Genomic DNA, 27340 nt, shown 5'->3' on the forward strand with positions numbered 1-27340 from the left:
AAAAATACAAAAATAAATCATAACATGTACATATCTGTAGCTATTAAACCTTGAACTAAGGGATTCCTTGCCCTGCACAGTCTCCTATACAAAGTCTGCTCTAATTGGTGCTATATACTCGATCCAATTTTCCCAGATTCCTTTAAACTTATCCTGTTGCAGTCTGATAGAATAAGTCAGCTTCTCCATCACATATATATCATGCACTACTTCAATCCAATCATCCACCTTAGGCGCTTCGGCCTTCAGCCATTTCCTTGTAATCGCTTTCTTACTTGCAATTAACATCATTCTAAATATTTGTTTGTCTCCTAATCGCACAAGCCCTTGGTCTACTTTCCCCAAGTATAATACCTCAAATGAGAGTGGAAGATTCACTTTGGTTATTTCATCCATACATTTCTTTAACTCTTGCCAGTAACCTTTTAGAATAGGGCAGTCCCAGAATATATGGAAATGGTCGGCTCGGTCTACTCCACACATTCTCCAGCACCTTGTGTTTTGATATTTTTTCTGTGCAGGAGTTAAAAAATATCTTGTGATATTTTTCCATCCATGTTCTCTCCAAGAAGAGGAGCATGTTGTTTTCCACTGTTGTTCAAAGACCTGTTCCCATTCCTCCATTGTCATCTCAATATTTGCTTCTCTCTCCCATTTCTCTTTTATATATATTGTGTCACTGCCCTTCAAATCTTCCACTCTCATATATAAATTTGAAATTAATTTTCTTCCCAAGTTTGATTCATGTGCCAAGGTAAACATATTAATTATTCCCAATTCTGATCCATCTAGATTCCCCTCTCTCATTGTTTGTCCTATGTAATGTCTCAATTGCAAATATCTATAAAAGTCCTGATTAGCCAAGCCAAATTGATCCTTCACTTCTTGAAAGCTTTTAATATTCCCATTCTTCAGTAATTCCCAGTGTATCTTGGGTCCCCGCTCCCATGTTTTGAATCTCCCATCTGTTCTATTTGGTATGAATTCTGAATCATGTGCAATCCATCTCATCAACCTACTATGTATTGTCAAATTATTTTTTGTTACTATTGTATTCCAAATTTTAGTTGATATATCCAGCCATGGATTTACCTCGTGTCTCCTCAATTTTTTATCGGCTATTATAGCCTGGATAGGAACCCCATCTGTTGTCATAACTTCAATTTCTTTCCACCTCGCTTTATAAGAGGGATTGCACAGACTCAGCAATGTTTTTATTTGCGCTGCTTGATAGTAACTCTTCAAACACGGTAAAGCTAACCCTCCCTTATTCTTAGGTAACTGCAGTATCCTATACCTGATTCTCGGTCTCTTCCCTTGCCAGATATATCGTGAAATCATTTTGTCCCATTCTATGAATTCCCTGTCGGTTACTTCCACAGGTAACGTCTGAAATAAATAAAGTAGCCTCGGAAGTATGTTCATCTTAATCGCTTCTGCTCTGGCATTAATGCCCATAAATGGAATAAGATTCCATCTCCTAATATCATTTTTAATTTGACCAAGCAGAGGGTCATAGTTAACAGATTTTAGTTGACCTAGATCTTGTGGCAAATTGATTCCCAGATATCTCATTGATTTCAACTCCCAGTTAATATCATATCTTTCTCTAATGGCTTGGTCTGGCCTATAATTAAATGAGATAACCTGTGTTTTTTGTACATTTACCTTGTAGCCTGATAGCATACCATAGTCTGCTAAGGTCGACATAAGTGCTGGGATAGATTTATTCGGCTGAGACAGATATATTAATACATCATCTGCAAACAATGCTATTTTCTGTACTCCCCCCTCCATGTTTATACCCTGTATGTTTTCATTTTGTTTAATCCATTGGCTCAGCGGTTCCAAGAAAATCGCGAAGAGCAGGGGACTAGCCGCGCACCCTTGACGGCAACCACGTTCTAGCATGATAGACTTTGAGATGCTCCCATTTACCTTGATCCTAGCTGTTGGTCTATTGTATAGAGCCTGTATAGTTTTTATAAACCCTTCATGAAAACCAAATCGTTCTAATACCAAAGCAGCTAGTTTCATATAGATTCCACATTCTACAAATTCCTCTCGCCAGCTATGTCCTTCACTATATCGCTGCACAACCTGCCGCCCATATTTTTCATTTACATTATGTATCTAGTGTATTACAGTTTTGTTCGATTGCTTTGGCCTACTGCCACAAATTCTAGTTACACACCAAATCCACATCCCTATACAAATCAAATGGTTTTGTACCATATTATGTCTAATGAGTCAAATTTTATTCAATCTGATTTACAGTATCATGTATTCAAGACCTTACACCCTGTACCTCTACACACAATGTATATGCCTAAATACGTCCCGAGATAGCCAAACAAATGTAAACGGTGCCAAAATCAGGCAGGGGGCAATTAACGTCCCTCCACATAAACACACTGCCACAGTATTGTATGGGTCAGAAGTGATGTTTTTAAGGGGAAACCTTTGTATATAATGCTTTTTATTGAAATAGTTGCATAGTATACCTTTAACAGTAGCTGAATGCAAATGAGGATGTGCCCATTGACTGGGCTTTCTTGGTAGCATAGCGGTTCTATCTAGGTAGTCTTTTTGCTAGCTGGTGCTCTGAATCACTGTTCTTTGCATGATCAAATCCTTCCACTCTGGTTGGCCTAGCAGTTTAATTAGAGCTGGGTATTGGTTCAAATTTCAGGAATCGATTCGATACCGATTCACAAGGTTGCAAATCGATTAATTTCGATTCGATTCAATTCCGATTCGATTAATTTCAATATCGATTTGGTTAGTGATACCAAGCTGTACCCTGAATTACATGACTGTCCAGTTATGTAACACAGGGGTTCCCAACTTTTTTTGCGCCAAGTAGATACATGGGGAAAAAAAGTTGCAGACCTGTTTTAATGGTTTTAGTTACACATATATTTACTCACCAGGTGGTGACAAAGGGTAAATAACAGCCTTTTCATCTGTCAATAAAGACACTTTCACAATTATGCACAGTGATTTGATTTCAGCCTATATAATTTCTAAAAGTAGATATTAATGATCAAACATTTCCATTCATGTAGCCTACAGTATTTATGTTTTTGTTTCAACTACAAACATAAATGTCAACTTGAAACTATGTTTCAACTACCACACACAGCATAATATTTTAGCCTGTTTATAAAAAAAAAAAAAAAAAAAAAAAAAATCGATCTCTGGACATATGAATCGATAATCGAGGATTAAAATAAAAATCGATTAAAAATCGGAGAATCAATTTTTTGAACCCAGCCCTCCATGGTCTGTTTTGAACTAACTATCCATTGAAAAGTTAAAAATGGACCCAAGCATAGTGATAAAAAATGCCAAGATCCTTTTGAATCTTATTTCATGCAGTGTTTCCCCTAGAAAATCTTTCAGGCCTGGAGGGATTTAGAAACGTACCCCGCCCGCAACGGTGGGGGCCGTCGCTGGTGACGCTAAACTCTTAGCTAACCTGTTTGCATCTATGTTCGCAATGGCATCCCAAGTATCATCATACTATTATGGGATGCGATGCGAACAGTTGTATTAGGGGATGTTTCCCATACGTTTCCCAGGCAACGACACACGTTGACACGTTTTGGAACAGCGCCGCACGCTGGCACGATGCTCCTAAAAGCAAAATGCTTATTGTTTTGAATGATTCGGCATCTTCTATTACTGTCAACACCAGTATTCTCGTATTGTAATAATATGCCATAAAGGTTTATTGAAATTTTGGGGGGAGCAGGAATTATTTTTTATTTATTATTATTATTATTTTTGTTGTTGTTGTTGTTATTTATTTATTTTTGCAATTTTTGTTCTGGCCTGGTGGGCCCGCCAGGCCTGTAGAATGGTAGGGGAAACACTGTCATGTGCATGAAAAGATGACTGTACAGACAGAAGCAGCAGATCTGGTAATTGTAGTGCTTTGTGTGTGACAGGTGTTGACAAGCCTGGCTCCCAGGTGGGTCCAGGGGAGACCTTCATTTATGAGTGGCAGGTGCTGGAAGGTCCCTCTGCCTCAGACACTCCCTGTATCCCTTACCTGTACTACTCCGCCAGTGAGCCCATCCAGGACACCAACTCTGGATTGGTGGGACCCCTGCTGGTGTGCAAGAAAGGCAGGCTGGGGGAGAACGGAACCCAGGTGCTGTATGAACACACTTTCTCTCTCTTTTTATTTGACTTCATCAATGTCTGCCTTTCTCATTGTTTCAGGGAGGAGGCAGAAAAAGACAAAATACACAGCATTTTAACGGATTTCCTCTGTGCACACATACTGTAACAAGAAAACAAAATTCACTACAGGAAGGCACCAATAGGCTATTTGATTAGATTAGGTGAGACGGAACTGTAATGATCACTGTTGGGAAATTGGGTCACTGCAGATAAGATTGCTAAGAGTGGAACACAAAGTACTGAAGATGATGCAGCAAGTACGTGTAGCAAAATAACATCTTGAGATGTTGAGGGGAACACAAAACACATGTTTGATAAGCAGACACTGACAGATACACACATTATTACTCACATTATCATGAACACAAAATGAAGTACATGCTTACAGTAATGTGTCCAGACATGCAAATGTACATTTGTAAGCTATTTACAATTCCATTATCAGCTTCATATTGGTTTTTCATATTGGTTTTTCATATTGATAGCGATTTTCACATATTGTTATAAGTTGTACTGTATTTTACTTACTTACCGGTACCAACTCACTGTAAACATCAAGCCAGTGTAGTTTTGATCTCTTAACTACTAGCGGAATACCCGCCCCTGTGTGACATTCACACCTGGCACTAACATGAGTTTTCTGTGATCAGATTGCAATCGGATAGTGCTTGACAACATTAGCCTGTTACACCTGGCGTTAGCATGCGTTTTGGGTGATCAGATTGCAATCAAAACGGGTGTCCTCTCAATCCGCATACAGTTCCTGTATGCGGATTGAGAGGACACATTGCATTTACACTTGTGTTCAATGTGGTCACAATGCGTCCCTGACCACCTCCGGAGGTGGTTTGACCGATCAGATCGCAATCACAATGTTAGTGCCAGGTGTAAATGGCCTCACTGTCAGGCCTCGTTCACAGAGTTGGCATGCAGCCTCTCTCTCCTCCAGAAGGTTTTCATAGTCACACTTCACTCATTACAACTCAGCTCACCTGTGCTGCTCCACTCTGGAGCTCCCCATGGTGCTGAACCTGTCTGAGTCATTTTGGCCACTAATTAGCCATTTTTGCCCATTTACTCGGCCCTACTTAACTAATTAAAAAATCCGGCTCATAGCTGTGGGGCTTAACACAATTCTGCTCACTCACTCACTCACTCACTCACTCACAGACAGACAGACAGACAGACACTTCACATTCAATTCTGCTCACTCACTCACAGACAGACAGACAGACAGACAGACAGACAGACAGACAGACAGACAGACAGACAGACAGACAGACAGACACTTCACATTCAATTCTGCTCACTCACTCACAGGGAATCATTCAGAATCTGCTGTTATTAAGAATGACAAGCATTGTCAATGTGTGTTTTAACTTCTTTTGAAGGATTGCATTGCATGTCCCTCTGTGTGTTGAGGGAATTCTAGAATGTGTGAAGCAGATCTGAACAATGTATTACATGTTCCATTTCCTTTGGTATTGATAACATGCATTGATCTTGACTGTCTGTGTGTGCTATTTAACAGAGGGACGTGGATAAGGAGTTGTTCCTTCTGTTTTCTGTCATGGATGAGAACTTGAGCTGGTATTTGATGGAGAATATCAACGTGTTTGGCAGCAATGAGACGGACCCTGCAGATGAAGACTTTGAGGAGAGCAATAAGATGCATGGTAATCACTGTGTGTGTGTGTGTGTGTGTGTGTGTGTGTGTGTGTGTGTGTGTGTGTGTGTGTGTGTGTGTGTGTGTGCGCGTGTGCGCGTGTGCACGTGTGCGTGTGTATTTAGTTGCCTCATTGTTTGTATTTAATTTTAAATATTATATTTATACTGACTGCAGCTTGCAAAGCACTGTCATATCTGAGTGCAGTTACTGGCATTTCCTTCATAACTGCTTTTTTGTATCTCTTATATATATATATATATATATATATATATATATTTTTTTAATCCCCTTAATTTTAGCGGTGAATGGGCTCATGTATGGGAACCTTCCTGGACTGACGGTATGTGCCGGGGACAGAGTTGTGTGGTACAACTTTGGGCTAGGTACAGAGGTGGACATCCATGGTGTTTATTTCGAGGGCAACACCTTCCAGAGGCAGGGTATGACCCGCGACACCATCAGCCTGTTCCCACACACCACTGCTGCAGTTCTCATGAAGCCACACACTGCTGGTCAGTTACATGGCTCTCTACACACACATGCACGCACACACACACACACACACACACACACACACACACACACACACACACACACACACACACACACACACACACCCGCTGCTGCTATCCAAACATTGCATACTTTTGTCTTTCACACACATTCTCTGGGTCTGTCACGTCTGGGGTTTTTTTATTGTATCTCTGCCAAACCAAGAATCAATTTAAAATATGTTCTTTGCAAACATGCTGACATTCTCTTGAGTGTGTTTCCCATGATGTGTAACAACCTCCATCCAGCACTTCACAGCGGCAAACATATACAGCCACAATCTAAACTGGTGCAGGAAATGTCTGCCAAGACTGTTAGTGATACAGGTTAAAGGGGAATTCCACCATAAATGACCATCCGTTTATTTCTTCAAATGTAGACGTTTGCCTAAAACTCATAATACAGGTTTCTCCTGTTTTATGTGTTGATGAGTTATGAGTTATGAGAAAAATACAGTCCTATGAAATCATTGACATGGGATGGATAGTCAAGTTCAACATGTATAATTTGATAGAATGTTGTATGGGACATGTCATTAGCCTCAGTTGCCTATCTCAAGTAATTCAGTAAGCTCCCCTTTAACTAGGGATGCACAATGTATCAGCAATCATATCTAGGGCTGGGTTCAAAAAATCGATTCTCCGATTTTTAATCGATTTTTATTTTAATCCTCGATTATCGATTCATATGTCCAGAGATCGAATTAAAAATTTTTTTTATTTTTTTTAATAAACAGGCTAAAATATTATGCTGTGTGTGGTAGTTGAAGCATAGTTTCAAGTTGACGTTTATTTATGTTTGTAGTTGAAACAAAAACATAAATACTGTAGGCTACATGAATGGAAATGTTTGATCAATAATATCTACTTTTAGAAATTATATAGGCTGAAATCAAATCACTGTGCATAATTGTGAAAGTGTCTTTATTGACAGATGAAAAGGCTGTTATTTACCCTTTGTCACCACCTGGTGAGTAAATATATGTGTAACTAAAACCATTAAAATTGACAACAGGTCTGCAACCTTTTTTCCCCATGTATCTACTTGGCTGGTTGGGAACCCCTATGTTACATAACTGGACATGTAATTCAGGGTACAGCTCAAAAAACATTTTGAAACATATTGAAATTGATCGAATCGGAATCAAATCGAATCGAATCGAATCGAAATTAATCGATTCGCAACCTTGTGAATCGGAATCGAATCGATTCTTGAAATTTTAACCAATACCCAGCTCTAATCATATCGGGATTCTGCATCAGTCCGCCAGCCAAAATGTTCACATTGAGAGGAAACAATGCGGTAAATCTATGCTTGATGGGCTTTTCCAAATGTTTTGGAAATAAAGAAATGCATTACTTTTCCTAATTCACAGTGTTTACATGTGTTTTTCACGATGTACAAAATTTGATTATCATAGAAATGTGTTTTTATACAGGTCATATCGACATCTGTAGATATTGGTTATTGGCCATAACAGCAATGTTAATAATATTGGTGTCGGCCCAAAAAAATTATATCGGTGCATCCCTACCTTTAACATTTGAATGAGTGAGCCAACCACAAACTCCACGCATTGTTACGATGTTGCATAGTTCTTACTAAAAACTCTCTTCATTGTTACGATGTTGCATACTTCTTACTACAAACTCTCTTCATTGTTACGATGTTGCATAGTTCTTACTAAAAACTCTCTTCATTGTTACGATGTTGCATAGTTCTTACTAAAAACTCTCTTCATTGTTACGATGTTGCATAGTTCTTCTTACTACAAACTCTCTTCATTGTTACGATGTTGCATAGTTCTTACTACAAACTCTCTTCATTGTTTACGATGTTGCATAGTTCTTCTTACTACAAACTCTCTTCATAGTTACGATGTTGCATAGTTCTTACTACAAACTCTCTTCATTGTTACGATGTTGCATAGTTCTTACTACAAACTCTCTTCATTGTTACGATGTTGCATAGTTCTTACTACAAACTCTCTTCATTGTTACGATGTTGCATAGTTCTTACTAAAAACTCTCTTCATTGTTACGATGCTGCATAGTTCTTACTAAAAACTCTCTTCATTGTTACGATGTTGCATAGTTCTTACTAAAAACTCTCTTCATTGTTACGATGTTGCATAGTTCTTACTAAAAACTCTCTTCATTGTTACGATGTTGCATAGTTCTTACTAAAAACTCTCTTCATTGTTACGATGTTGCATAGTTCTTACTACAAACTCTCTTCATTGTTACGATGTTGCATAGTTCTTACTAAAAACTCTCTTCATTGCCTACACAGGTGTGTATGAAGTGAGCTGCAGAGTCACAGACCACTTCTCAGCTGGGATGAGGCAGCAGTACATGGTGAAGGATTGTCCGGGGCGTAATGTGAACCACGCGCACACACACAGAGGGCCGTCCAAGGTTGTACAGTATTTTATCAGCGCTGAAGAAATCGAGTGGGACTACTCACCGGACAGAGCCTGGGAGCTGGAGAAGCACAATGCCACAGCTGAAAACAGGTGTGTGTGTGCATTCACGCTAGATAATTGCACGTTGGAAGTATTTCTGTTTTGGAGCTGGAACCTGTGATTTACAGCCTAACTTAGTACTAAGTATTTAAGTTTGTTAATGCTAGCAAATTGGTGTGTGTCTCCCAGTCCAGGCAGTATATTTGTGGAGAGAGGGGAGACCAGGATTGGCTCACGCTATCAAAAGGTGGTGTACAGAGAGTACACCGATGAAACCTTCAAAATACAGAAGGAGCGACCGCCCAACCAACAACACTTGGGAATTCTGGGTACGCCGAGCTGTTCTTGTCTCTCTTATCTATACTTCTACCTATTCATTCTGGGACCGTCTTTATGTGAGTGAGTTTGTTTGTCCTTGGCATATCTGGAGAATCGTTCGTCAAATCGACTTCAAACTTGGCACATGACGTGTGTGTGTGGGACCCTGACTTAGTGCCGTGTTGAAATTTGTGCAATTTGGTCACGCCAAATGCCAGATATGAATGCTTTCCCCCGCTGGTGCCAGGACGACGTGGTGTAGGATTAAACACGCGCCCCCCACAGCGCTCTCTGCAACACAAAAAGTGGTTATCTCGAGAACCGTTTGTTCAATCAACTTCACACAAGTGCAATGTCAAATTTGGTGCAATTTCGACATGCACATAAGTATTGATATACTGGAAATGTTTTATTTATTTATTTATTTATTTATTTATTTATTTATTTATTTATTTATTTATTTATTTATTTATTTATTTATTTATTTATTTATTTATTTGGGACAGTGCACATCAATCAACATATCAGCAATACACCTCAATGCAAATGTGCCATCAGGGCAGGTACACTACACACAAAACAAGAAATCACAAGACATGTAACAAACAGTACAAAAGACAAATCACAGACAGTATTACTGTACTATAAAAAAAAATACATAGTGTTACAAGTTCAGTATAAATTCATGTGGATGTATCTGTTTTCAGATACATACAAACTTGGCATTGTTCGTTATCTCAATCCCGGACGTAGCCACCATAAGTTAAAATGCCAACTGCGGCATTCATTGTCTAGGGGTTTATACTACTACACCGATAACTGTAACATTAACACTGAAAGGCTGTTTACCAATTGAGCAGGTCACCCACCCAAGGCTTTAGCTGATGCGGCCTCCTGAAGCATCCCGACAATGGGCCATCCCGCTCGGTTGAATGCGTGAGGAATCCCAGATAATCCTCACATGGTCAAAAGGGGTCCCATGAAGATGGGACAGGACAAAAGTGACAAAACCAAGCAAAACAAGACATAAACTAGTATAGACTATCAACAAGCTGCGTGGCGGGCCGCAGCCGCATCTTCTGTATGGACCGGACTGAGCTCCCGAGGGTCGAGTCAGACGCCATTTTAAGTACGCCTACGGCAGCCCCGTATGAATAAAAAGGCGCCATACAGACTCAGAGACGATATAGAGGTATAAAGGGCGCCTCTATATCCTTCTAAATGAGGAGACCAGATCAAAAGATAAACAACCACAACAAATAGACATAAATATTGATCATATCCACATGAGAATGGGGACGACTCTAAAACACAGTAAAAAGTTAAGAGTGCTTAATGGACCGAAAGTCCCCCAGAAAGGGGCACCAGGGGAGGAAACTGTTATTACTGTATGTGTGGGTACATGACTGATTTGCTATTTTTTTTCAGTGATCCTCACTATTTCTTCGATGAGAGCCGCACTGGCAGGACAAAGTCAATAGGAGAGCCACTTTTACCGCAAAACACCAAAAGCCACCCCAACCAAGCACATCTGCCTACCATTTTTTTGTTTTATTGTTTTACACACACACACACACACACACTGACACACACACACACACACACACACACACACACACAATATATACCAGTTTCCCCTAGAAAATCTTTCAGGCCTGGAGGGATTTCGAAACGTACCCCGACCGCAACGGTGGGGGCCGTCGGTGGGGGCCGTCGCTGGCGATGCTGAAGTGTTAGCTAACCTGTTCACATCTATGTTCGCAATGGCATCCAAAGTATCATCATACTATTATGGGATGCGATGCGAACAGTTGTATTATGGGATGTGCGCGGCCTCGCCTGCCCTGCAGCTCGCCGAGCTGGCCTGCTCTATTGGCGCGTACGCGGGTGTGTGTTGCTCACAAAATTGTATTGCCCTTAAGTTTACATGCGCGCGGGTGTGTGTGTGCCCCTTAAGTTTCCATCAGTGCCTATGACATCATCAGTGATGTCATAAGATGATTTTGCTCTTATTACATCACTGATGACATAATCAGTCTTATGACATTACTGATTACATCATCAGTGATGTCACAATGCCTATGACACAATGCCTATGACATCATCAGTATGCCTCTAACTTAGTGTGTGTTCGTTCTCTAGCGCCACATAAAGCAAAAAATGTGTGTGTGTGTGTGTGTGTGTGTGTGTGTGTGTGCGTGTGTGTGTGTGCGTGCGTGTGTGTGTGCGTGCGTGCGTGTTGGATAGAAATTGGGGACACACCTGACTTAAGACCAGGTGATTGGGGACGGTGGGTACAATTGGGGACAAAAGCTGTGTCCCGAGTTGGTAAAAAGCTGATTTTAGGGTTAGGTTAATGGTTACGGTTAGGATTGGGGTTAGGTTTAGGCAAGTAGTGGTGAGCATTAGGTTAGGGTTAAGGTTAGGATTAGGGTTAGGTTTAGGTTTAGGTTTAGGTTAGGGTTAGGTTTAGGCAGGTAGTGGTTAAGTTTAGGTTTAGGCAAGTAGTGGTTATGGTTAGCGTTAGGTTAGGGTAAGTCTCCAGTCTTTATGAACACGTTCACATGTATTTGTTGTGTTTCTTCCCCTGCAGGTCCAATAATCAGAGCAGAGGTAGGAGAGCAGATCCTGATCAAATTCAGAAACAACGCCAACCGGTCGTACTCCATTCACGCACATGGAGTGAAAACCAGTGACATGCACAATCCAGTGGAACCTGGTGAGAAAGAATAGAGTTTGTGAAAATAAGAAATGTGTAGCTATTGCTTATGAAGCCAGAGCAGTACAAACCCTGTGTGTTTATCATTAGTGTCTTTATATTTGTCTGTGTGTTCTCGTCCCGTCAGGCATCATGACAGAGTTCAGGTGGGACATTCCTCCCAGCTCCGGTCCAGGAATCTCAGATCCTAACTGCATCTCTTACGCCTACTACTCCACTGTCCATTTCATCAAAGTACACACACTACTACTCCACTGTCCATTTCATCAAAGTACACACACTACTACTCCACTGTCCATTTCATCAAAGTACACACACTACTACTCCACTGTCCATTTCATCAAAGTACACACTACTACTCCACTGTCCATTTCATCAAAGTACACACACTACTACTCCACTGTTCATTTCATCAAAGTACACACTACTACTCCACTGTCCATTTAATCAAAGTACACACTATTACTGCACTGTCCATTTCATCAAAGTACACACACTACTACTGCACTGTCCATTTCATCAAAGTACACACACTACTACTGCACTGTCCATTTCATCAAAGTACACACACTACTACTGCACTGTCCATTTAATCAAAGTACACACTATTACTGCACTGTCCATTTCATCAAAGTACACACACTACTACTGCACTGTCCATTTCATCAAAGTACACACACTACTACTCCACTGTCCATTTCATCAAAGTACTGTGGTGTCTCGGCAGCCTAACCCCCGGCAGGTGAGAGCGGGAGGACGGCCAGCCAACACAGTGACATCAGAGCCCAGGGTTCCAGACAGAGACGCTGTCTGGGACGCGTCATCAGTAATAGGTATTTCCCCAATTAGCTGCGGAATCAGTGGGACTGCTCGCAGCTGCGCGCTGTGAGGAGCGGCTCACACGGCTGAGACTGATTCCACAATCAGCGGCTTAGATATTAGGTGCAGCTCTGAATGTTCACTGTCTGGCTGGCTCTCCTCGAGAGAGGGGGTCCTCTCCTTGCTGTCGGGCGGTAGGTGATAGTTACACTCCTCTCCTTAATGCTTCTGCTGTTAAGTGTATGATATTCTCTGAGCGCTCATCTCTCCTCTCGTCCACAGGCAAGATGAGGGAGCATGTAACTAAGGCAAGCTACTGGTGGCAAGCTACTGGAGAATGTATCCGAGGACTGGAGCATGTATCAGAGGAAGTGAGCCCGGCCACAGGCTGGAGCCCTCACCAGAGGAAGCGAGCCAGGCAATGTACTGGAGCGCTTGGTGCCACGTTTTGGAGAAAGCTCATCTGCTGTGACTCACCTGTTAGGTGAACCCCACCTGCCTGGATTGAGACTTTGAATGAACAGCCCCAAGAAGGGAAGAATTTAAGTTGGATTTTGAATTGAATAATGAATAAAACAACGCTCCTTGCGTTTAACCCTGCTTTTCGTGTCTTGGCTTGCATCAGAGTTGCCACAAATGGTGGAGAATGCAGGCACTCTGATTCAACGCCAACCTCACGCACTAGGGAGCAAAAGCTGGCTCTAGTGGCGCTGATAAAAAGCCAAAGTGAACTACAGCAGGTCGTAAAAGAATTGGGGAAAAAAAAAAGTAGAGAAAGACGAAATTACTTTACGGGCCCCCGGAGACGTGCTCACCAAGCAGAGCCCGATGAGGACGTCGAGGCCGACTGGGAGCTCTTCGGGGAGACCCCCTGTAGAGAAAAACTCGTCATAGACCGATGCCTACGCTCCTTGCCGCCCGACGCCAGAAAACGCCAGCCACTCAGAACCGACCCGGCCGGGACAGCCGCCGCCGTCAGCCGCCGCCACCGGGCCCCACGCAGAGCGAGCCGCGCCCTGATCCCCCCGATGAGGGGAAACGAGGGGAAAACGGATTCCCCATCAGCGCCTCGCCTGCCCAGCCTTCCGGACGGATTCCGAAGGACCGGGGTCCGAAAGCTCGGCCGGAGACGAAGGTCCGCCCGACAGGATGCAGCCCAGGGGAGCCCCTCCTCGCTGAACGCCTTGGGTGAGTTATGGAAGAACCACCAAGTCAGCGGGGACGGGATGCGCTCCACCCAGAGTGATCTCCTCCGCACGCCCGACGCCAGAAAAGAAAGCAGAAAATGATGATGGGAAAAAAAAAAAAAATGTTTCAGCAGGGACATGACGTGCGCTACCCAGAGCGTTTAAACCTGCGAAAAAGGAGGGAAATTTTTTAGGGGGAGGATGGGTGGCTGTGTGGCTTGGTGAAGTTATTGGAGAACCACCAAGTCAGCGGGGACATGATGCGCTCTACCCCGAGCGATCCCCTCCGCAAGCCAGCCACTCCAGCCAGCCACTCCAGCTAAAGCTGCTCTAGCGGTAGAGAACGGCAGAGCAGCCCAGAAAGCAGGAAGTGAGGATGATGACGACGATGAAGAAGACGACGAGTCTGACGCCACCCGTGGAAGTGGTGAAGAAGGCCACTCCAGCGAAAGCTGCGCCAGCGGTAATGAACGGCAAAGCAGCCAAGAAAGCAGAAAGTGATGATGAAGACGATGAGGATGATGACTCGGAGGCAGAAATACCACACGCCGAGGCCATGTCCCGCCGCGAGGAAGCAGGAGATATGGAAGCTCGCCGCACGGGCAGCGAGCTTAGGGGGAGGATATGTGGTGTCTCGGCAGCCTAACCCCCGGCAGGTGAGAGCGGGAGGACGGCCAGCCAACACAGTGACATCAGAGCCCAGGGTTCCAGACAGAGACGCTGTCTGGGACGCGTCATCAGTAATAGGTATTTCCCCAATTAGCTGCGGAATCAGTGGGACTGCTCGCAGCTGCGCGCTGTGAGGAGCGGCTCACACGGCTGAGACTGATTCCACAATCAGCGGCTTAGATATTAGGTGCAGCTCTGAATGTTCACTGTCTGGCTGGCTCTCCTCGAGAGAGGGGGTCCTCTCCTTGCTGTCGGGCGGTAGGTGATAGTTACACTCCTCTCCTTAATGCTTCTGCTGTTAAGTGTATGATATTCTCTGAGCGCTCATCTCTCCTCTCGTCCACAGGCAAGATGAGGGAGCATGTAACTAAGGCAAGCTACTGGTGGCAAGCTACTGGAGAATGTATCCGAGGACTGGAGCATGTATCAGAGGAAGTGAGCCCGGCCACAGGCTGGAGCCCTCACCAGAGGAAGCGAGCCAGGCAATGTACTGGAGCGCTTGGTGCCACGTTTTGGAGAAAGCTCATCTGCTGTGACTCACCTGTTAGGTGAACCCCACCTGCCTGGATTGAGACTTTGAATGAACAGCCCCAAGAAGGGAAGAATTTAAGTTGGATTTTGAATTGAATAATGAATAAAACAACGCTCCTTGCGTTTAACCCTGCTTTTCGTGTCTTGGCTTGCATCAGAGTTGCCACAGTACACACACTACTACTGCACTGTCCATTTAATCAAAGTACACACTATTACTGCACTGTCCATTTCATCAAAGTACACACACTACTACTGCACTGTCCATTTCATCAAAGTACACACACTACTACTGCACTGTCCATTTCATCAAAGTACACACACTACTACTCCACTGTCCATTTCATCAAAGTACACACACTACTACTGCACTGTCCATTTCATCAAAGTACACACACTACTACTCCACTGTCCATTTCATCAAAGTACACACACTACTACTGCACTGTCCATTTAATCAAAGTACACACTATTACTGCACTGTCCATTTCATCAAAGTACACACACTACTACTCCACTGTCCATTTCATCAAAGTACACACACTACTACTGCACTGTCCATTTAATCAAAGTACACACACTACTACTCCACTGTCCATTTCATCAAAGTACACACACTACTACTGCACTGTCCATTTAATCAAAGTACACACTATTACTGCACTGTCCATTTCATCAAAGTACACACACTACTACTCCACTGTCCATTTAATCAAAGTACACACTATTACTGCACTGTCCATTTCATCAAAGTACACACACTACTACTCCACTGTCCATTTCATCAAAGTACACACACTACTACTCCACTGTCCATTTCATCAAAGTACACACACTACTACTCCACTGTCCATTTCATCAAAGTACACACACTACTACTCCACTGTCCATTTCATCAAAGTACACACACTACTACTCCACTGTCCATTTCATCAAAGTACACACACTACTACTCCACTGTCCATTTCATCAAAGTACACACACTACTACTCCACTGTCCATTTCATCAAAGTACACACACTACTACTGCACTGTCCATTTAATCAAAGTACACACACTACTACTGCACTGTCCATTTCATCAAAGTACACACACTACTACTCCACTGTCCATTTCATCAAAGTACACACTATTACTGCACTGTCCATTTCATCAAAGTACACACACCATTTCATCAAAGTACACACTATTACTGCACTGTCCATTTCATCAAAGTACACACACTACTACTGCACTGTCCATTTCATCAAAGTACACACACTACTACTCCACTGTCCATTTCATCAAAGTACAGAAGAAAACCCCCCTTTTAGCCGAAACCCCCCCTAGCATTGAGAAAGACAACCCCGGCTTTCAGCCCTTTGCATAAAACTGCCAACCGGTCTGCTTGCCTCAGCGATACAGCGGGCGCTGGGCGGAAGGCGACGCTTGTCGCCGACCGGTTGGCTCGGCAGCACAGCGACTTACGAAAACCACCGACCGGGCGTGGCCGCATCCAGCGACCAATCCGGCGTAATTCGGCGCGCTGACTCAGCATTGAGATTTGAGAAACCCCGCAGCGGCTTATGAAAATCGCCGTCTGTGCGTGGTCGCAGCGATACAGCGGGCGTAAGGTGACCAACCAATCCGGCATAATTCGGCGCGCTGAATTGGCATTTAAGCCAGACAACCTTACTTTTTGCTTTAAGAAATAAAACCTAAAAAGAAAACCCCCCCTTTGCCTAAACTCCCCCCTTGGGGGATTCTCTATTCTAGTCCGAGCAGATGCCCTCTCTCACCGCAAGAAGAGAGGCATCTCAGCGCGGAGTCATTACGCCGTACACACACTGCATGTAGGCTACCATTCACACAAATAGCACACACTTGGATTAACGTGGGCAAAATGTCCGACAGCTTTAGATTAGCTAACAACCTAAGCTACTGATATTATCAGACATGATAGACATTCAAAATATGAATCATACAAACATTCAATGATCATGATTGAAGTGTTACAGCACCATTTCTCATAACCATGAGCCTACTTTTTGAAAATAAATTTAACTTCATCTGTAGTCGCGGACCCCGAGCCGAGCACATCTGGTAGGGCGAGCCGATCGGTACCCACACGGGACAGCAGCGGGAATGATTTAAAAAATGCGATAAAAAAAAACCCAGCACACACTTGACAGTATTAAGCTACTGTAAATGAGAATGTGTTCTTTATTCTTGACATGTCTGTTTGAAGAGGGGTTAAAAAGTCTATGTCAATGTTTATGTGACAGCATGTTGGTTTGTTTACATTCAGGATCTGTACAGCGGTCTCCTGGGGCCACTGGTGGTCTGCAGACCTCAGACTTTACAGGGTCCAGATAGACAGAGGAGAGATGTGGAGAATGAGTTTGCTCTACTCTTTATGGTGTTTGATGAAAACCAGTCCTGGTACTTGGAGAAGAACATCGAAACGTACCTTGGCACCGACCCAAACACGAGGACGAGGATTGACGAGGACGAGGATTTTAAGGAGAGCAACCTGATGCATGGTGAGAGAAAGAGGGAGAGGTGGAGCGACAGAGTGAAAGTAAAGTGTTAAGACCAGATATTAAACTGTAGGAAGTAATTCATTCCTGTCCGGAAACAGGGTCACTGCAGCAGCAGCAAAAGCAATGGGATAGGATAGTCCTGTGCCATACAGATTCAGGGTAATGGGATGTCGCATGGAGAAAGAGAGAACTAAAATATAAGCACACAAATTGAATAATATAAGAATATTTATTTTGCGTGAGGCCTCTTCAGTTCTTTGCCCACCAGCTTTGAAAAAAAAAGTTGCCTGCCACCACCAGCGTCTTTGATCATTTTCACTAATATCAAGACCCACAGAATAGTTCTATGAATATGTAAACACTGAATATCTCAAAAGAAAGAAGAGGGGCTTTCATAGGGGGGAATGAATATATTCTAGCTTCATCCATTCTTTAGTTATCAACACATGAATGTAAGTAGTGTTCATCAAAAATGTCCGTCCGTCCGTAACATGTCAAGAATACCACACGAGGGGCCCGGTTAATCGGTCGTATTAAACATGACCGACCCCATGTGAAGGGCCCAATAGATATTGCAACATCAGTGATTAAACAGTGACATCATCAATGTCAAAGACATTGTGACATCATCAGTGATGTCATAAAGCCTTCCCTGCTGGGTTATAAATTGGACCACTCAGTGCCTAAGCCAACTCAAATACACTGCAGTTATCTTTGCTACATCTTAAAATGGCCTTTCACGTACCCAAAGCTCCGGGCTTTGCCCAAATGTTGAAGGATGGCGCTAAGCAGTATTCAGGGCTTGAAGGGTCTTCCGTAATATCCGCACCTGTAAGGAGTTGGCTCAGACCACACACACCGCTTATGGGCCAAACGGCATGAATACATTTATCGTCAACCATTTGGGGAAGCTGTTTGTCACCAATGATGCTGCGACAATTCTCAGAGAGCTTGAGGGGCAACACCCTGCAGCCAAGATGATTGTGATGGCATCCCACATGCAAGAGCAGGAGGTCGGAGACGGGACAAACTTTGTCCTGGTGTTTGCTGGTGCTATCCTGGGGCTGGCTGAAGAGCTGCTCAGAATGGGCCTGTCTGTGTCAGAGGTGATTGAAGGCTATGAGATGGCATGTAAATAGGCTCTGGAGATCCTGCCAGAATGTGTGTGTTCCTCAGCCAAGAACCTCCATGATGTTGATGAGGCATCAGCTTTTATCCGTTCAGGGCCGGCCCGCCCTATATGCGAACTAAGCGGCTGCCTAGAGCCCCGGGATTTGCCAGGGGCCCCCTCAATTTTTTTTTTTTAACACATTCACTGCCAGCCGTTTTTTCAATACTGTAGGTAGCTTCTGCCAAGTGGTTTTTTTTGAGGATTCTGGCTCATCTTTCAATAGCCGAGGATTATTTTCTGCTAGGATTTTGTGAATACAAAATATCTCAAAAGAACTAATAGAATGTGTGCTTTCTCTGTCTAAAAGAGTTAGTTTGTAGAGTTAGTAGTTATGTAGACATTAGCAGTTGAATACAGCATGGTTTCAGCGTCTGAAAATTTAAGCTGAGATAATTGGCTTTTTGTGAAATTCGATAGAACAGTCACTTTAACCATTTATTTTTCGCATCAGTAAGACGTCAGACATCTAAACAATAGTTTTGAACAGTAATTTCCTCCATAACAGCAGGAAACCCCCCTCTCCTTCAAACTCCTCCCTCCGTGGGCGTTCTCCTCCGCCCTCCTTGGCTGTCTGCTGCCTGGCTGCCCCTCGTCGGGCGAGTCTTGATGGGCTCGCTCGTTTCTTGGGGTTTCGGTTGAGAGCTTTGATGAAGCTTTTGCGATTCTGGGCTTATTTATGCTGCGTGTTTCAAAGTGTGCACCCAGTCTATTTTTGGAACCCCCCACCGGTGTGCGCCACCGTTGTGCGTCAGCGCGAAAGCGTTTTCGCCAATCCATTTTACACTATGAGAATGGTTTCCTCGCGCTTTCCCCTGCAGTTTTGGCTCGGCTTTTTCTACTCTGGAGAGCACTGTCGCCACTTAGTGGGTCGGTGGAATGGGTTGTACACGTTCGGTGGCTCCCATATTTATATAGGAGACGTAAAAGGGTTAGATCCACGTCCCACCGTCAATTTTTTTTTTTTTTTTTTTAAGACGAGATATCTCGTCATTGGCAGTCAACCGTTGGATTTTGTAAGACGAGATATCTCGTCAATGGCAGTGAACGTGTTAAATAAACATAGGCTATAATATTATAGGCTGTGTGTGGTAGTTAAAACATAGGTTGACGTTTATTTATGTTTGTAGTTTAAACAAAAACATAAATACTGTAGGCTACATACAGTACAACACAAAAGGCTGTTATTTACCTTTTGTCGCCACCTGGTGAGTAAATATTATGTAACTAAAACCATTACAATTGAAAACCGGTCCTGCATGTATCTACCGGTCCTTGGCACAAAAAAGGTTGGGAACCCCTGGTTTAACTGACCTGGCAACCCTTATGGCTGCTGGGTTCTACACGCTTGCTTGACACTGATAGGGCTACAAACGAGCGTCATCATCGTCACGTTTGTTTGTTTTAAATATTCCTCTAAATATGGCTAAAAGTCCAAAAAACTTCAAATTTTCTTCGGCACTGCCCTGGCGGGCAGCACCGAGAGTCCCCTCCTTACACCTCCCCCTACTTAAAAGTACTTCCAGCGCGGATGCCCCCAAACCCCCGCCCCTGGGAGGGGGCCCCTAATCTATATCCTGCTTAGGGCCCCCAGATGGCTAAGGCCGGCCCTGTATCCGTTCAGCAATCATGAGCAAACAGTACGGCAACGAAGACTTCCTCTCCAAACTCATCGCTCAGGCCTGTGTCTCCATCTTCCCGCTAGAATCCAGCAGCTTCAATGTTGCCAACGTTAGAGTATACAAGATCTTGGGTTGTGGGTTGACATCCTCCTCCATGCTACATGGCATGGCGTTCAAGAAGGAGACAGAGGGAGATATCACATCATTTAAAGATGCCAAAATTGCAGTTTTCTCCTGCCCCTTTGATTGTATGGTGACAGAGACCAAGGGCACAGTGCTGATAAATAATGCCCAGGAGCTGATGAACTTCAGTAAGGGAGAGGAGGACATGATGGAGGCGCAGGTGAAGGGCATCAAGGAGGCCGGTGCCAACGTGGTGGTGACTGGGGGCAAGGTGGCCGACATGGCACTGCACTACGCCAATAAGTACAACCTCATGGTGTTCAGATTCAACTCCAAATGGGACCTGAGGAGGTTATGCAAGACCGTGGGAGCTGTAGCACTTCCCAGGATGACCACTCCTACTCCAGAGGAGATGGGTCACTGTGACAACATCTACCTGACGGAGGTGTGAGACACCCAGGTGGTTGTCTTCAAACACGAGAATGAGGATGGTGCCATCTCAACGCTGGTGATCAGAGGTTCCACTGACAACTTGATGGATGACATTGAAAGGGCCGTTGATGATGCAGTCAACACTTTCAAGCTTCTCGTCAGGGACAAGCGCTTGGTACCTGGAGCTGGAGCCACTGAGATTGAGCTGGCCAGACAGATTGCCTCTTATGGAGAGTCCTGCCCCGGTCTGGAGCAGTATGCGATCAAGAAGTTCGCAGAAGCCTTTGAGGCCGGCCCCGCGCCCTGGCTGAGAACTCTGGTGTGAAGGGAAGCGAGCTCATCTCTAAACTACGCTGTGCATCACGAGGGAAACAAAAACATCGGTTTTGACATTGAGGGAGAAGGCTCTGCTGTGAAAGACATGCTTGAGGCTGGTATTCTGGAGCCTTACCTGGTCAAACACTGGGGCATAAAACTAGCTACCAACGCTGCCATCACAGTACTGAGAGTGGACCAGATCATCATGGCCAAACCTGCAGGGGGACCCAAAGCTCCCCCAGGGCAAGAAGGACTGGGACGAGGATGACTGAACCTGATGTTGTCCAACCCTCGGCTCTGTTACCCTGACACGTCAAACACGGAATCACAATGCTTTTCTACTTGTTTATTTAAAGTTCAACAGTCCGGTTTATTTTGTAGAAAGTCGCCATACATAGGTTAAGAACAAATTGTGAAAGTAAAATGTATGGATGGCACTGTTTGCTTTTTATGTTTTAGTCCCAAATAAAAGGCACTTGTGCTGTACAATAAAATAAGAAAAGAAAAATGCTGGTAATGATGGCATCAGTGAGTGAAATATAAACTATGGTTTATTTGTTTAACTATAAACTCGTTTGGTGTCATGCCCTGACACAAACTGACTGCTTCTGTGTGTGTGTGTGTGTGTGTGTGTGTGTGTGTGTGTGTGTGTGTGTGTGTATTGAAGGGATAAATGGCAAGCTGTATGGTAACCTCCATGGCCTGGTGATGACGGAGGGCCAGAAAGTCGACTGGTACCTCCTGGGCATGGGCAACGAAGTGGACATGCACACTGTACACTTCCATGCTCAGACTTTCACCTACAAGGTACCTTCTCCACCACCACCACCATCACCATCATCATCACAGTCTAAAAGTGCACGCTTATTTAGAGCCTAGTTCCATAGTTTTTACTTTGATTTAAATTGTTCTCTTCTTTTGTGCTGTTATTTGACAATAGTAAATATTGATGTTGTGTCATGTACCCTATGAAGACTAGCTCATATTTCTGTCTGCTAAAATAGTGTCATTGCACATTAATGTCTAGGGTGTAATATGTGAAGGTCTTACACCCAGATAAAAAGCTGACTCATGTATGGTTGGCATGATCATGCTTTCAGTTCCTCAACTCCATGCTCACTTCCTCCTCTGTGTTGTCTCTGTCACCAACCGTGTGTGTGTGTGTGTGTGTGTGTGTGTGTGTGTGTGTGTGTGTGTGTGTGCGCGCGCATGTGTGTGTGTATGTGTGGGCGTGCGTGCGTGCACATCAGACGGATCATGATCATGCTTTCAGTTCCTCAACTCCATGCTCACTTCCTCCTCTGTGTGTGTGTGTGTGTGTGTGTGTGTGTGTGTGTGTGTGTGTGTGTGTGTGTGTCTGTGTGTGTGTGTGTGTGTGTGTGTGTGTGTGTGTGTGTGTGTGTGTGTGTGTGTGTGTGTGTGTGTGTGTGTGTGTGTGTGTGTGTGTGTGTGCGTGCGTGTGTGCGTGCGTGCACATCAGACGGACCGTGCGCATCGTGCAGATGTGTTTGATCTCTTCCCCGGGACTTTCCAGACAGTGGAGATGGAGGCCGGAAATCCTGGGACTTGGTTGCTCCACTGCCATGTGACTGACCACATTCATGCCGGCATGGAGACCACTTTCACCATCAGAGGTGTGTGTGTGTGTGTGTGTGTGTGTGTGTGTGTGTGTGTGTGTGTGTGTGTGTGTGTGTGTGTGTGTGTGTCTGGGTCTGTGTGTTTTAATTCCAGAAAAGTCCTCATAATGGAAAGATCATTCTTAATCATAATCTAACTAAATTAACTGGAACAACTCATAACGCATTATTATTAGTATTAATATTTATACTATTCAGATTTCTAATGCATTTAAAATTTGACATCATTATGGCCACCTATTTCAACACACTGCACGGACATTTTAGATGTAGATGCATATCAATCAGTTGCTAAATTTTGTAATCACTAGAACTGATCTAATATTCCATCTATCACAACTTAGTTTGTTATAAGTGAACCTATCAAGAATCAGCCAATTATTCACTTGAAAGTATGTGAGGAATATGAAGGAAGATCAGACTTTGATGCTGCCGATGTGAAACTATCTTGGGGGATGATGGCAGCAGGCATTTGCTGCTGGGTTTTTACAATGGCTATAGACCTTATTCGATAACCCTGGACGGCGCCATATTGTTGACAAACCGCAGCCGTAATGTAGGTCTAGCCGAGCGTATAGCAACAGCTATGGCTTTGTGAAAGAGAAGTGATGAAAAAATAAGTTTGGTCGGAGGTGCGGACCCCTATAAAAAACGGACTTGGAGTAAATATAACTCATTATATTGCCAGGTATAACGTACCGGACATTGTGAATACAGTATTGGCATAGGCTACACACGTCTCAGGAGCTGAAGGCTTTCAAATCCCTTGAGTCCTAGCTATAACTATTTCATCTGTGGCAATTGGTCTGACATTTTTACTTTTGTGCCACCAACGACATCATCATCATCATCATCATCAAACATTGTCGTGACAGCAAAGGTAAATAACCCTAACGTTAAATGTTTGTTTGATCTGACCCTTGCTTGCATGACCCCAATGTTTGATACTAACGTTACCCTCATAGTCTCTTTCCCTTCACGTTTGTGTAGCTAGTAGCTAACACCCAGGCTTTTATTGCTGCTATTACTACAGCCGTGTAACACAGCACACTATCGCTGTTGTGAAATAGCTCCTGACGCAGTAAAACGGCATTAAATAGGCTAGTAAGTAACGTTGGCTAGCGTCCTAAGCTATGACAGCTGTCAGTCACTTTTAAACAGCGCGCTGCGGAATGTCAACAATATGGCGGCGGTGGGCGTGCCCGTACGTGAGTGACGTCAATCGAATAAGGTCTATACTGTATGTCTTTAAGTCTTCCCATACAGTACAACTCTAATGCCTTCATACCCAACGTTCATAATTTGCTTGCCCAAGGTGCTGGGCAAGCAAATGCTTTGTTATTTAATTCAACTAAATAAACTTTGTAAAAGTAATGGTAACTTCATGACCCAAAAAGTAATTTAAGACCTGGCAAAATCGTAATACATCCTTTATTATATAAAAAGGAGCAAGTGGGCAATATCTGTTTCAATTTTTGTCCCACTGATGATGTCACAATGTCTATGACATCATTATTGACCAAAATCATCTTATGACAACACTGATGATGTCATAGGCACTGATGATGATGTTACGCTGCTAACTAACCTAGCTCGTACTAAGTCCTAGTTTCCCCACTAAGGTTAATCAGCCCGTAAACTGGCGCTTCCCTACGTGTGGTTTTAACGTGAAAGTACCTGGGTGAATGTAATTCTACCTTAGGGGTATCATGCATGTTTGGCTCACCCAAGGCTTGTCGGTGTTGTTGCCTTGGCGTGGCTACGACCAGCTCGTGCCTGATCAGACGAGCCCTTCTCAGCTGCTGCGTCTGTTCAGCTCGGCCAGCCCGCTCTCAGTATGGCCGTTCAGGGGTTAGGAGAAAAAGGTGTATCCGTGGTCCGTGTGGTGGAGGTTGTTGCAAAAACAGTCTCTGTTGTGCAAGAGTCCGCGTTAGCGTCTTAGCGTCCTCGCTCCTCACGGTGTGCTCGCCACTCCCAAAAGTCACCGAGAGCGCGGCCCAGCTGCGACCTGTTAAAGAATCAAACAACACTCCACCCCTTTTGTGTGACGTCAGTCTATCCCTAGCTATAATCTACGCTGTCCAAATCACACCTATCATAACGGAACGGAACCACATCTCCCAGCTAATAATAAATACCATATCGTAACAATGATGTCATAGATATTGTGACAAGGGGCCGATACCCTAGCTTTATTTTATATAAATAAATGCAGTCGAATTTAAAGATGAGCTGAACCCAAGTGGTGCAAGGGTCAGAGACGTATCGGACTGAAAACAAATCTTGCCTGAGATGACAGAGGTTTGAGAGGCGGGCCATAGCGTGTTGATGATTTGATTTGACAATTCCGGGGACTGGATTTGGCGTTGGCCAATCCTGGCATGTTCTGCCCCCAAATCGAGTGGGATTCAGCGTGTTGTGGCGCTACGCCAGGGCCGGCACCAGGATGAAATGACTAAGGGGGCGGTTATAACTGGGGAGGGGGCTGATATTTTTATATCGTAAAACATAGGTTAGAGGCGCAGCTTATGAACAGGCAATGCAGGCAATTGCTTAGGGCCCCAGGCCATTAAGGGGCCCCTGATGGCTGAGAAACTTTACTCCACAGCAGTGACCGCAACTCCCTCCCCATAAACAACCAATGGACGATTTGTAAAGAGGCCCCATGTAATTCCCATCATACTCGTATGATTCATGTACATTCTCTTGAATTGAAAGTGAAACATACATTCAAGAGAATGTATGTGAATCATCAACACAGTCTCTTAGAAAAACGTATAATACAACGATGTGGACCAACGTTGCTATTTTACAATTTCGGCTCGAAAAACGTAAAATATTAACGTTCCGAGTGGTTAGGGTGAGGATTAGAGTAGGGGGAGGGGTTAGAAACAGAAAATCTCCATAAAACACGCCCAAACCTTCAGTCATTCACTTTCACTTTCAATTCAAGAGAACATAATTATGTGAATCCTTCCTGTCAAACTTGCATGATTCATGTACTTTCTCTTGAATTGAAAGTGAAAGGAACGCTGGTTGGAAGGGGCCCCTTGGAATTTTTGCCTAGGGCCCCAACAGACTCTAGAATCACCACTGAGGTTATATACCCGCTATGCCTATTTCTGGACTTTTTAACCATAATAACCTCTGAAAAGCGCAATAACAACACAAGAAAGTCTACTATTCAAAATCAAATAAATCATTTATTTCACAGCAGCAGATTAAGGCATTAATAGAGCTGAGCTTTGCATAACATGAAATGCGGGACCTGTCTGGAGCACTCTGAACATATATTTCTATGAAAAGTCATAGAATAAACAATTGCTGCAAAAATCAACAACTAAACAAAATAATAGCCAGTCAGTGCCAGGTTCATTAAATTAAAGAAATAAAGTGATCAGATGTGTTGTCTCCGTCTTTCTGCCCTAGTGACAACCAAAGCACAGCAAATAGCGCTTCCCTGCCAATTCTGAAACAACAGAGCTATGTTTATAGGGGGTAGCCTATATTAACACGTTGAGTGCCAATGACGAGATATCTCGGCTTACAGGATCCAACCATTGAGTGCCAAAGACGAGATATCTCGGCTTACATAAAAAAAAAAAAAATTGACGGTGGGACATCGATCAACCCCTTTTACGTCTCCTATACCAATATTGGAGGAAGAGAATGTGTATAATCTATTTTACCGACCCACTGAGTGGCGACATGTCTCTCCACAGTAGAAAGAGGCGACCCAAAACTGGAGGGAAAAGCGAGACGAAGCCGTTCTCATACTGTAAAATTGATGGCGAAAACGCTTTCACTTTCGCGCTGATGCACAGCGGTGGCAACGGTGGGGGGTTCCAAGAATAGATTGGATGCACACTTTGAAACACGCAGCATAAATATGACCAGAATCGCAAAAGCTTCATCAAAGCTCTCAACCAAAACTCCAAGAAGCGAGCGAGTCCATCCCTACTTCCTCAAAGAGCGGCCGCGCAGACAGGCACAGGACAGCAGCAGCAAAGCAGTGAGACTGGTGACAAGCCTTGTGACACGGCCGCTGCAGCCAAGAAGAACGCCCACGGAGGGAGGAGTTGGAAGCAGAGGGGTGTTTCCTGCTGTTATGGAGGAAATTACTGTTCAAAACTATTGTTTAGATGTCTGACGTCTTACTGATGCCAAAAATTAATGGTTAAAGTGACTGTTCTATCGAATTTCACAAAAAGCCATTTATCTCTGAATAATTTTTCTGACGCTGAAACCATGCTGTATTCAACTGCTAATGCTTACATAACTACTAACTCTACAAACTAACTCTTTTAGACAGAGAAAGCACACATTCTATTAGTTCTTTTTAGATGATTGGTGTTCACGAAGTCTTAACAGAAAAGAATCCTCGGCTCTTGTAAAATGA

The 27340-nt window shown here is 43.8% G+C and overlaps 1 protein-coding gene and 1 pseudogene across 2 annotated transcripts in view; both read left to right on the forward strand.

Annotated features, from left to right (window-relative positions):
* LOC310799052 (ferroxidase HEPHL1-like) overlaps positions 1 to 27340 on the forward strand; it is a gene marked incomplete at its 5' end in the record, with an annotated part of 85583 nt that overhangs the window by 49063 nt on the left and 9180 nt on the right. The window contains 10 exons of the mRNA XM_083661620.1: positions 3954 to 4159; positions 5723 to 5867; positions 6160 to 6372; positions 8705 to 8927; positions 9066 to 9205; positions 11788 to 11913; positions 12041 to 12147; positions 17407 to 17641; positions 21972 to 22111; positions 22785 to 22938. Of these exons, the coding sequence (XP_083517746.1) occupies positions 3954 to 4159; positions 5723 to 5867; positions 6160 to 6372; positions 8705 to 8927; positions 9066 to 9205; positions 11788 to 11913; positions 12041 to 12147; positions 17407 to 17641; positions 21972 to 22111; positions 22785 to 22938 (1689 nt within the window). The remainder of the gene's footprint in view (positions 1 to 3953; positions 4160 to 5722; positions 5868 to 6159; positions 6373 to 8704; positions 8928 to 9065; positions 9206 to 11787; positions 11914 to 12040; positions 12148 to 17406; positions 17642 to 21971; positions 22112 to 22784; positions 22939 to 27340) is intronic.
* Positions 18371 to 21576, forward strand: LOC310799200 (T-complex protein 1 subunit theta-like; annotated as a pseudogene). Its single transcript has 2 exons — positions 18371 to 18859; positions 20434 to 21576. The product of its transcript is annotated as a T-complex protein 1 subunit theta-like (transcript).

This window comes from Poromitra crassiceps, assembly GCF_964638095.1.
Source record: "Poromitra crassiceps genome assembly, chromosome: 27".
In the NCBI taxonomy this organism is placed as follows: domain Eukaryota; kingdom Metazoa; phylum Chordata; class Actinopteri; order Beryciformes; family Melamphaidae; genus Poromitra; species Poromitra crassiceps.